We start from the raw sequence: 12,814 nt of genomic DNA, 5'->3' as shown, positions 1-12,814 counted from the left end.
TTGCTGTTGAACTAGATCCGACAGTAATTCTATCACACAAAATGTTGTTTACGGTGAATTTTATCATCGGCGAATTTTATAAGTATATATTATCGACGCACTACGACCCTCATGCTCAAATGTTCACGTTGGCATCACCCGATATATGCGTCCGTTTCCTTGGAAACGTATCAACAACGACGGTCGCGGATTCGGAATTGCAATCGAAACGAAGTGAAGTTTTTCCTATCAATTCAAGCGAACAGTTTCTGCGAAACCATTATAATATCTTACCAACTAACTGCTCGGGTGAAAAATTAAAGTTTTCTGTGTCTCAAGTTAAGTTTCGTGAGTGATGTGACGACTGGAACGGCCGAAAAAAATTAATGAAAAACCGACGGCGAAAAGGTGAAAATATAGTGATGAATATTAATTGGGCAGAAATCTCAGTATTTAGTGTAACTTCTGTCCCAAAAAGTAATAGAACCTATAGAATGCAACGTTTAGTGCTTCGAGTTGCGAGATCTCATTACGGCTAGCGGATTAGTTGAACTAATTTTATTTTTTTCAGATGGTTTCCCGAATCAATGGGAGCATGTTGGTACATTGAAGAAGGGAAGGGAAGGGTGATATTCGGTGCCATACTGACTGACATAAATGGACTCTGACGACCTCGTCGTTAATGCATGAGCATATTAATCTAACGTCAAAAAAGTTTCCGTAACATAGTAAACATAGCATGCTTCACCCTAATCTAACAGCAGGCATTCACCAACACTGATTTAATACGACATGAGAAACATATGTTTTGATGGCACACTGCGAAAGATTTTTGTAAAATCCCCTTAACAGAGCTATCTTGCTTGCGTGTGAAATAGAAAGAGATTTAAGTTAATGATGTTTTTATTACATTTCATAATGAAAGCAATGTAAACAGTAAAGCATGAGCACTTTGAATACCGCATTTTTTACAGCTTTTTCATGACGTTTCTTTAAGAGAAAAATAAGTAATGATTACGTTAGCTTCCGTGCGTCCGACGAATACGTACTGACCGCATGCTGTAAGTGGTATCTACTAGTGATCACGAAGAAATACATAGTTAACAAAGTGTCCAAGTGTATTCTAGATATAAAGTAATACTAACGAAAAGGTAAATACATAAAATCAGTCAGTCAAATTTACACTTTCGCTCAAAACGGTCTCTCCATTAAAACAATCAGCAGAACCATGATTGCCGGTGGTGGTTTAGCTGGATTCCGGCGACGGCTCCTGCCGTTGCTGCGAGTGGAGCAAGCAGGCTCAAGAGCAGTGGTGCAAAACTTTACCAAAGTGAACCGATACAGTTGCTTAGCGAATCAGCTTCCTGTGGTAAGCTATTTTGCCCAGCAAAACCTGAAAAAGTTGCAAGTCAGCCCGAATGCTCCTACCGGCGGTAAGTTTTTATATTTCTTTTAATTTTGTTCTCATCATGTGCATGAATCAACACACTGACCTGACTGACATGATGCCAGTCAAGTCTGTGAACTAGAAATAAGTCAACACTCAAACATGCACATCAATGGTCATCATAAAGGTTCAGTCCAGAGGCAGGACTGAGCGCTTCGCTTCGAAGAGCTCAGTTCAACCCGAACACTGAAACTGCTCAGGCTCACACAAGGAGGACCTAAAGAAGCAATGGCACTATCTGTACGTATCGTTCTTTGGTCAACGGTTGCAACTTTTGTTGTAGGTTTGCGATTCTGTTCGGCTGATTGCGCTACGAACAAGTTTGATAAAAACTGCATCGACCCGAGCCTGGTTGCCACGTACGATGAAATCGTCGATCTACCGAATCACCCGGAAAAGCTGCTGATCGATGTTCGCGAACGACAGGAACTGGCCGACACCGGGGTCATTCCGACCAGCATCAATATTCCCCGTAAGGGTGTCCTTAAGACAAATTAATCTTAAGACTAATTAATGTTTGATTCGCTTTGTTTTAGTCAAAACCGTAACCGAGGAGCTGAAGCTGAGTCCGGATGCGTTCGAAGCTAAATATGGTCGGAAGAAGCCGGCTGTTAACGATCCGGTGATCTTTTCCTGTCGCTCGGGAGTGCGGGCCGGCGAAGCGGCCAATCAAGCGGATAAGTTGGGATTCAAAAAGTATGGATTTCTTTCGCATTAAGTAAGTACGGTTGTTTCTTCACTCACTTGGTTTGTTTTTCAGTGTTAAAAATTATGTCGGATCCTGGCTGGAGTATGCCCAGAAGAACAATCTGCCCCTTGAGCCATCTCAGTGATAGTGTTAGTGTGTTTTTAAGTTTCTTTTCAATAAAAAGTTGTCTGCTTTAAAGCTGTAGTTTTAAATTTAAATAAATGACATTCATTAATGGACATGGTCGAAATACGTTAACGAAGATGGATTCTGGTTTAGAACTTCAAATGACGTTCAAGATTGTTTCTAACAACGCAGTTTGGAATCCGAATCAGGCACGATAAATGTAATCCAATTCAATTTTAATCCATTGTCCTGTTAGTTAATATTTGATGAATAAGCCTAAGCCCTACAAGTCAAGATGAATTAAAACTCGCTTCGCTGACGGTGAAGGAAACCGGTTTTAAAATGAATCAAAAGCACCGTAGTTAAATTCTATGACTCATTGCTTTATCGTTGCGTGATGATTTTTTAATTTAAGGTGACATTGTCGTGCCCTCATCAAATTACCTGGAAGATACACGTGGCTAGGTTCACGACCAGCGTTTTAATTTCGTTAGAATGTATAGGATATATTCAAAGTTTTCGTATAAAGCAAAATCTAGCAAAATATTCATGTATCAAGATGACCTTTGTTGAAAAAAACTATTTGTTTCTCTAATAGTAATTAGTTTTGAGATGCAAAATTTCCTTTCCATTTTCCTTTTACACTGAGCGGTGGTCTGTTGCGCTCTTCCTGCATAAAAACATCTCCGACTCCTCAACAAGTACTAAATCTTTCTTAATGATGCAATTACTCAAAACAACTACCTCCTGGTTCATACCACCTGTGATATCTTGCATGTTTAACGTCTCACCTCACCAGTGACTGACTCTCCTCCCATTCACACGAGGTACTATCAACCAATTCCGATACTTTCTTTCTATGCCGGTTGCACACTAGAAGCAAATCCTCCAATATCGTATAAATATTAGGATGCCACATCCTCCCCACGCGTAAAATGAACAATTCAATATATATTATTTCAGGTCAATTATATACTTTACATTTTTCTTACATTTACATTTATTGTTTATATCAACAGACATATAGTTGTCCTAATGATAATTTGGTTCGAAACGGTACTTGGAGAAACATTCTGCTACGAAGAGGTCATGGTTGAGCCCGTAGACTGAGCCATGGACAATCAGCCCTCGTCATTAGGAAATCAGCTGCAAGGATTGCTCGGCACAGATTTCTCCTGGTTGCTGATTCCTAGTGTCCAGTCCAATCAGCATCAGGCGTGCTTCGTATCTTGATAGCTATAGCGGGTTGTTCCAAGGCAGGCGACGGATAACCCTTTCACCACTCCCACACACAGGGCCGGGACGACTGGTGATCGCTGGCTTCACCTGTGCGACTGTGGTGGGTGGTTCCTGGGTTTCCATAGTGCCAACTGCGGTGCGTCCCGGTCCTCGAATTTCCGAAAGTACACGTTTTCGGGTCGGGTGTCGCTTGAAAGTGGAATATCTTTAAGTTCCGAAGCAACTTCAATTTTTAACGACACGAAACGTAGTGATGATGGATCTTTTCCCTTTGGGAACGAGCTTCACAACCCTCAGATTCGCATCAGCGCTCAGTCCTAAGCATTCACGCACCAGAGCTCTAATGTCGTTTTCCGAAGAAGTGTTTGGGTGGAAAGCGAACAACATTGTCATTCATGGAAACCGTCTGAATCGTTCCAGTGCAGTGGTTGCTATTGTCTTCCATACATCTGCGTTTAGGAGCATTGACAGGAGTATTTACTCGATTCGGAAAGGGTGCAGGAGGGAGCGCAGATGGTCGAGCTGTTGGGATGTTGTTTTCTACTTTAGCTGCAAGTGTCTTGATTGTTGAGCTTAGTTTAACTATATAAGCCTGCATTGACACCATTGCATTTGGTAATTCGACCTGATCAGAACCCTCGTGGAAAGTAATGCTTCTGAAGTGCTTATTGGAAAACAAGTCGGCGCTAGCATTACACATCCAGAATATGTTTCGCTTGTGCTCGCCTAATATCTGCAGCACCGGATGATCGACGTTGGCACAAATCGAATGAAAGGCTGAACCGCAAAAACCACGACAAATGATGCGTTTTGATCAAATCATCAAATTTAATTCAACGGCAATTTCTGAAATTATAATTCTCCGTCAGTATAATTTTCCTATGAGCGATATACATGTTTTGGGTTACATAATATTTCATAAGACTCAGAATAAAACTATTAATTTTGAATATATATGGTCAGAATGATCATTCTGAGTAATCGTGCGCAGCAGGTCCAGCTTATAGGTTAAAGATCCTACTTACGTTTAGTTTGCTTTAAAGTCCTTTTATCGGTTTTATGTTAACTACCGAGACAGCAATTGGCGATAGGTCCAGTCATAGTAGCTTTCCTGTGAATGCTTTGAGCATAGAATTTATAATTTTATAGCAAGTAATAAAATGGGAATAAACGGTTAATAGATACTATCAACATGTCTGCAGAATCCACCAATTATGGGAAGGTGCAGAAAGGCCAGTATGGCCAACACTCCCCTCAAAACTTGTTCGCCAAAATCTGTGACGTGCACCAATACTGCCAGATTATGGCACCACCATCGTCGAGAATACTAAACAACTTCGAGCCATTGAACAAGTCTTGATTCGGCGTCAGTGAAGGACCCGACTCCTCATCTATCGGCACGTGTCTAAAGGGACGTGAGTTGACGGTTTTTCCTATTTCCGATAACAGGTTGCGAAGGACCTCATCGGATGGTCTTTTCGCGGACCAGACTGCCATGAGGTTATTTTTAACGATGCGGATGAGTCGCTCCCAGCTACCGCCCATATGTGGGGCGACAGTGGTGAGTTGAGCATCGATTTCTAGCAAACTGCTTCATCAGCTCGTATTGATTGAGTGCGTTGCTGCGCTGCCTCAGCCCTCGATTTGCATCTACGAAATTTGTGCCACAGTCACTGTATATTTTTTGGCGAGTATCAAAGCAATGAAATCGCGGATCGCCATCATGCATGAGCTTGTGCTTAGCGAGTACACAACCCCGGTGCGGCAGATGGCTAACATTCCCCAACGCTTTTCGATTCTTCGTTCGTCGATGACTTCACGCATGGACAATGCGTGTCCGCATGCGCATAATCCCGTGCTCATCTAGCCATGATGTTAGTTGGTAGAGTGAGCTTGTTTTCAAAACGGTGCTCGTGGCTGAATCCGAATTTCGGGTTTTTTGGTTGGCAGCGATCTCGTCAAGCTGCAACGTCCCCGTTATGCGAGCCGCATAAGCGAGCGCTCGACGATGGGCAGTTCATTTGCTGTAAGTGGTCCCGTGCGAATCATTATCTTGGCGTGCTTGAAGCGACTGCTGTAAACGAAGCGATAAAGTAGTGCAGTAATTTTGACGAGAGTCCGACAGCTTGGGTAGTTGCTGACAGCGATGACAAGTTCCGATAATGCATGAACAGTCAGAAACGACGGGCGCTGTTCGTTATCGGTTGACCCACTTATGGTTGGTATTTGCGGCCAATTTAGTTCCGCGCGCTAAAAAAGGTTGGCTCCTTTGAACCATCGATGATCGGAGGACATGTTTGGTAAACAACTCCTTTTAGTGGCATCATCGGCGCAGTGCTACCTTCATTCGCGTTGTACTGAAATCTCGAAGATCTCACTAATTCGGTGGCCCACGTATTGATTGCAACGACGAGAACATCTCTGGAGTCGAACCAGTATACCTTCCTGCGAGCTAAGTGGGTCCGGACTACAGCAACTAATTCCATTCTAGGGGTTGACATAAACTTTAGTGGTGCGACTCTCGATTTAGCAGCGACTATGGAGCAAATGATGGTTCCGCAGTTACTGAACAGAACTGTGAATAGCTGGTGGCAGCCATACTGTTCTCACTGGTGTCGACCATCGTGTGTAATTGAACATCGTCGGCCTCCTCTGGGGGATATCCGAGGTTTGGCACCGCGGGGTTCGCGTGTTCAAGCCGGGGTAGAACTTGCAACCATAGTTGCCACTTTGCTCAAGCATTGTCGTAGATTTTTTCGTTCACATCGGATCGCCAGATTTGTTGGGGAAGAATATTCAGAAACGACAGAAAGTAGGAGATCAGACCTAGCAGGTCGAAGATGGTCATTAGGACACGCAGCACTTCTCGCTTTGTGGGGCGTCGTTCGCCTTCCAGCAGAGCCGAATCATAACGGATCCAACCCATCTTGTATTTATGTAAAGACCTCGCCGGTAGTGTTCCACCCCATACCTAACACCTCCTCTGTGACCAACTCTAGAGATAGGTCGAGGCACTTATCTTCGTTGTCGATTCCCTGTAGCACGGTGAGTACACCGTCCTCGAGTTGCTTAGCCGGTTTCAGAATTCGAAGCCGCCCTGATCATGGACGTACCTAACGTCCTTTGCCAATACATTGGCCTGTTCTTCGGTATCCACGCTAACGAACATACCATCGACAATTCGCCATAGTGGGACTTGATGATAGCTTCGCAAGCAATGGGTTCACGAATCTTTCAGCATTCATGTTCTTCACGAACTGAGCAGTGCTTGGAGAGCAACATGCCCTGAAGGTCATCACTTGCATCACCGTTCTCGGTCATCCAGAAGAAACACTGTCTGTCACCGGACAGTCCGAAGCGACGTTCTCGGAACTGAAGTAGAAGCACAAGGAGTGAGCTTAACAGGTCCGGTCCTTTCAGCAACGCTGAGTTCAGGCATTCCCGTAGGCGATGGTCGCGGCTTCTCACACAATTTGCACTTTCCCAGACTTATTTGGGTTGGTAACGGTAAAGATCGGCAAGTACCAGCGTCTTTGAGTTTTCTTCTTCACCCCTTCATCGGTGAGCTTTCGAATGTAACCTTCCTCCACATATTTGTTCACTGATCGTCGCTTGCAGAGTTCTTACCAATTCCGGATCCTTCTCCATTCGCTTCGTCAGGCACTGAAAACGTCGCAACGCCATTGCACGACTGTAGAGTAGTTGGTCATCGTCGTACCACCACAGTAAATCGGTCTCCTATTGGCCACGTTTACAACGGGTCAGCGATTGAAGCATTGATAGTACCCGCTTGTCTTCCACGGATAACTGCACCTTCTCACATTTGGCCACTCCGAGGCTTTGAGTAGCATATCACAGGAAGAAATGTGGAACGTATAATGGTGTATACTCGTGTTGATTTCACAGCTTCATCCTTCGCAAACTGTCGAGCCTTATGGCGATTGGCTGACAGCAAGACTGAGTTATGAACGATACGAATCGATCGGCAGACCCCGAAGGTAAGGATACAACTGCAACAATTCAGCCATATTCAGCGTTTGCTATACAGCAAACGTCACCGTCCTGACGCCACTCATGAGAAATTTCCTGTCTTCATCCAGCTATGTGCGTCCGAGTGTGTTGGCAAGTAAACTATTACCACACAAGCGCCCAGTGAGAAAGTCGGAGTTGGAGTCCCACTTACCAATTGAACTACCCAATATATTTTTGGCCTCATATCGAAATTTCCCAGTTTCATTCAGTCTACCAATCTTCTCACCAAACTGTTGTTGCGTGTCGGAAGGACCCAGCCCCTGCCGAACCACTGGGGCCATCCGGAGCTAGGCTCCGAAAGCTTCTTTTTATGGCTAGCTCAAGCGTGAGGTCCGGAGGCTCAAGGTCGGCTCTGGGACAATGTGACACCAATCGGAAGTCCAAACACGGTCTTTTAATTAAACTTTTATTAAACTTACTGGATGTGTGTAGTGTATGTGAGTAGGCTGGGCCGGCCGGCAGATGCTGGATTTGCATCGGAGCTCAATCTAATGGAGGTCTAATATTTTTACGGAAGATTATTCACTTTCAAACATTTCCTAAGAATTAGAAAATGGTTTTTCCGACTTTTCTTTAAAATTTTTCACCGTCGTGGAAGATTTTGTGAAAAACTTTTTTCAATCGATATTTTTCCTACTAGGAAAGATAGATTACCTAGATTGCCGAGAAAATTTTTTACATCTACATAAAAAAATTTGCTCTATGACGCTGGGTTCAAGATAGGTTTCTTACAATCGACGGGTGGGACGGTAATGAAACAAAGATGCTAATAGGATCCAACAAAATTAGACCAGGCATAAAGGGGAAACAGTGAAAAATAAGTAAGGTCAGAGAAGGACATTGAAGCAACGTTTAAAAAATTGTGTACCGTTCCTCTTTATAATTCTTTCGAGTAACATTTTTTGATGCCAAGGTAGAGTGGTGCAATGAACGAGAACATGTGGTGTACCCCAAGGAAGCAACTTACGGCTTGTGCTGTTTGTCTTCAACGGTGTTTGTTTCTTTGCTTGGTAATGGGTGTTAACTAGTTTACGCTGGTTACGTTAAAACTTATTATTTTTGACTATTACATAGGAGAAATGAAGCTCAGCAGGGGACCAAGAAGTATGAAATTTATGAACACAATAACACAAGAAAACACATTTGATGATGCTCTATCTCTAGTAATTTGTGGATTCCACGACAAAAGAAGTCTCCTTCTATAAAAGCAAATCATTCACCAAGCCCTTTGGTCGTAGGAATAAACCAGCTTACTTCGCTTTTCCCGTGAAATCCTTATGGGAGAAGTAAACAAAATTCTGTTATTTTCAAAGCCTATTTTCTCACATTTTCGGAACAATTGAAGCGCTGCTCAGCAAGTGCAAATAGGTGGAAGTAATCCGTATGTGGAAGAACTTCCGAAACAAATGACTTAACCGTTTCGTTGCCCAGTTTTGCAAAATGAGATGGAGTATTATCGTATAAAAAAGTCAATTGGTGTTGCCAGTTATTCTGGTCTTTTTTGGTTAGAGCTCGGTTCCAATTGATTATCGTTGTCGAGAGCATATTAAGGGGGGACCCTACTCCGGAAAGTCGGAAAAATCGAATTTTATTTTTTTGCATTTTCGATACGCTTACACCTTCAGAAATGTCATGCCAAAAGGATTTCTTAATATCTGATCTCGTTAAAAACTTACGGCAAATATTGTGGTGTCACCTCAAGGGAAGTCCATTGCTGTACGAAACTTTGAACGCGTTTTCCCCGAAACCATGTTTCTTTAGCTGGTGGTACGTGTATCTCAGAATCTAGTGGACCGGTTTGCCAGAATTTTTTTTTCAGCATGTAAAAATGAATTATCCAAATTGTTACGTAGCCGTTTTTGATATCTCAACTTTTCAATTTTTTATGAGCTTTCAATTGACGATTTTTGATGAAAAAACACCTGTCTTTTGGAAAAATTGCCGCCATTTTGGTAATTTTTCGAATTGTCAAAAGCCGCTACGTTACAATTTACAATTATTAACCTAAAGCTTCAAAATCATTCTTGAAATCCGTTCTACGATAGTCTTGTTTCCCGGCACGTACCGCCAGCAAGGAACTATTTTCTAGAGGGCATTCACGCGCCCACCTGCCATCAGCATAATAATCACTATTCTGGTATCCTAAAAATACAAAATATATCTTCAAATATACAGTAACCAATTACCAAAATATTCCAACACTTAACCATAATTCTAGTATCTGAAAAAAATTTACGAAAATCTATTATTTTTCGGTCTTCCAGAGCAGGGTTCCCCCTTAAGTGTCACATAAAAAAGTATGGGTCTAAAATTTTTCGACTAGGAACAAACACACCAAATTTGAATAAAACCTGAGCACTTTTAAAATTGCTCCTTTTCCTATTAATACATTCTCAAATTTCAGTACAAGCTGTAGGGTAAAACGAGGCAAAACATTCAAATTTAACAATCAAAGAAAGAAATTCAAAAAATAATAATGTGAGTGTAACTGAGTGAGCAACCCTGCTTGAGTTACGTATTCCATGGCAGCTAATTGGGGCATTTTATTGTATTTTTAACGATGTTGGGCCATTGCTTGATGATGAGTGCCAACTCGTTTACACCTATTATTTTTAAACGACCACATCGAGAAACTCAACTCAACTCAACAACAAGGTTAAAGAAATAATTTGAGATTTGTGATTTGAGAACATTAACGACTAAAAAGCTTTCTTGCACTAATCGCTGCTAAACCTAGCCGGCAACTAAATTTTATAACAACAAGGCGAGAATTTTAATTAAATTTCTACAGCCCCGCTTTGTGCTGCACTTTCGTTCGTCTTATTTTGGAAAATACAGCTTTGATTTTTTTTAAGTTCATAGCCTATTAGTGACCAAAATTTTACGAAGGCGTTATGTTTTATTTGTGAGTAATGACCAAAAATCTAATGACAGGTCATGTGCCATCGTTAATGGTTAGTTTTCCGGTACTAACTAGTTAAAGAACACCAAATCAGAGGGGTTGTGTACAAGACACGACCGCATAGGTGACGCAGGACTACGTAAGTCTCTTTGTAGTGATAGTAGTATGTATCCACGCATGTAATCTATACCTATAAAAATGGATTTCTGTCTGTCTGTCCTGTGTTCCTTATAGAATCAAAAACTACTGAACCAATCGGCGTGAAAATTTGCATGTAGAGGTTTTTGGGGCCAGGAAAGGTTTTAGTGATGGTTAGAGACCCCTCCCCCCACTAAGAGGGGGGGCTCCCATACAAATGAAACACAAATTTCTGCATAACTCGAGAACTAATCAAGCAAACAGAACCAAATTTGGCATGTGGGTGTTTTCGGTGACAAGAATTTATTCTAGGGTAATTTGAGACCCCTCCCCTCTTTATAAGGGGAATTATAACTCCTCTCCCCTTTAAGAGGGGGGGTTTCCATACAAATTTCCTCATAACTCGAGAACTAATCAAGCAAATGGAACCAAATTTGGCATGTGAAAGTTTTCGAGGGCAAGAAAATTTTCTATGTTGAATTAGGACCCCTCCTCACTTTAAGAGGAGGGGCTCCTGTACAAATGAAATACCAATTTCCTCATAACTCGAGAACTAATCAAGCAAATGGAACCAAATTTGGCATGTGTGTGTTTTTGGAGACAAAATTTTTTTCTATGATGAATTGGGACCCCTCCCCACTTTAAGTGGGGGGGGGCTCCTATACAAACGAAATACAAATTTCCTTATAACTCGAGAGCTAATCCAGCAAATGGAACCAAATTTGGCATGTGGGTGTTTTCGGTGACAAGAATTTATTCTATGGTAAATTGAGATCCCTCCCTCTTTATAAGGGGAATTGTAACTCCTCTCCCCTTTAAGAGGGGGGGGCTTCCATACAAATTTCCTCATAACTCGAGAACTAATCAAGCAAATGGAACCAAATTTGGCATGTGAAGGTTTTCGAGGGCAGGAAAATTTTCTACGGTGAATTAGGACCCCTCCCCACTCTAAGAGGGGGGGCTCCTGTACAAATGAAATACAAATTTCCTCCTAACTCGAGAACTAATCAAGCAATAGAACAACATTTGGCATGTGGGTGTTTTTTTTGGTGACAAGAATTTATTCTATGGTGAATTGAGACCGCTCCCCTCTTTGTAAGAGGAATTATAACTCCTCTCCCCTTTAAGAGGGGAGGCTTCCATACAAATTTCCTCATAACTCGAGAACCATTCAAGTAAATGCAACCAAATTTGGCATGTGAAGGTTTTCGAGGGCAGGAAAATTTTCTACGGTGAATTAGGACCCCTCCCCACTTTAAGAGGAGGGGCTCCTGTACAAATGAAATACAAATTTCCTCATAACTCGAGAACTAATCCAGCAAATGGAACCAAATTTGGCGTGTAGGTGTTTTTGGAGGCAAGAATTTTTTCTGTGATGAATTAGGACCTCTTCCCACATTAGGAGGGGGGGCTCCAATACAAATGAAATACAAATTTCCCCATAACTCGAGAACTAATCAAGCAAATAGAACCAAATTCGGCATGTGGAGGTTTTTGGAGGCAAAAATATTTTCTACGGTGAATTAGGATCCTTCCACACTTCAAGAGGGGGGGCTTCTACACAAATGAAATACAAATTTCCGCATAATTCGAGAACTAATCAAGTAAATGGAACCATATTTGGCATGTGGGTGTTTTTGGAGGCAACCATTTTTCCCATTATGAATTAGGACTTCTTACCTTTTTAGGAGGGGGGAGGGCTCCCATTCAAACGAAATACAAATTTGCTCATAACTTTAGAACTAATCAAGCAAATGGAACCAAATTTGGCATGTGAGAGTTTTAGATGGCAGAATTTTTTTTCTGTGGTGTATTACGACCCCTTTCCCTTTTAAGAGGGTGGGCTCCCATACAAATGAAATACAAATTTCCTTATAATTTGAGTACTAATCAAGCAAATGGAACCAAATTTAGCATGTAGGAGATTTTTGAGTCTTGAATTTATTTTATGATAGTTAGAGACCTCTCACCCCTGTGGTAGGGGGATATGGACTCTCATACAAATAAAACAGAAATTTTTGCGAAACTCAAAAACTAATCCAACTCGAGAAATTCGAGACTCTTCCATAAAACATTAATCAATAACAAGACCACAAAAACTATCTATAGTAACACTAGATCATTCAGGACGAGCCGGTCGCGAGTGTTGCCGGTGACCCGCCGTCGGAAGCGCCGCCCACTGGGGGGCTTGCAAAACTCGAGATAGTGACAAAGATCATCCGAGATTCATGATTTATGTACAACACAGTTTAATTTGAGGCAA

At 42.0% G+C, this 12,814-nt stretch overlaps 1 protein-coding gene across 3 annotated transcripts in view; it reads left to right on the top strand.

The window, feature by feature from the left end:
- The first annotated feature begins 909 nt into the window (after nucleotides 1-909).
- Nucleotides 910-12,814, top strand: part of LOC128734070 (rhodanese domain-containing protein CG4456-like) — a 30,641-nt gene continuing 18,736 nt past the window's right edge. Inside the window, exons 1-5 of one of the 3 annotated variants that reach the window (XM_053828070.1) lie at nucleotides 929-1,130; nucleotides 1,204-1,412; nucleotides 1,710-1,898; nucleotides 1,963-2,122; nucleotides 2,187-2,299. In XM_053828070.1, coding sequence (XP_053684045.1) covers nucleotides 1,208-1,412; nucleotides 1,710-1,898; nucleotides 1,963-2,122; nucleotides 2,187-2,259 — 627 coding nt within the window. In that variant the 5' untranslated portion in view covers nucleotides 929-1,130; nucleotides 1,204-1,207 and the 3' untranslated portion in view covers nucleotides 2,260-2,299. Of the gene's footprint in view, nucleotides 1,131-1,200; nucleotides 1,413-1,709; nucleotides 1,899-1,962; nucleotides 2,123-2,186; nucleotides 2,300-12,814 lie in introns of those variants that run through there. The other 2 variants (XM_053828069.1, XM_053828072.1) reach the window with 2 other exon arrangements.

Source organism: Sabethes cyaneus, chromosome 2 (assembly GCF_943734655.1).
Source record: "Sabethes cyaneus chromosome 2, idSabCyanKW18_F2, whole genome shotgun sequence".
In the NCBI taxonomy this organism is placed as follows: Eukaryota; Metazoa; Arthropoda; class Insecta; order Diptera; family Culicidae; genus Sabethes; species Sabethes cyaneus.
Note: the sequence above shows the minus strand (reverse complement) of the source record. Positions and strands in the feature narration are given on the sequence as shown.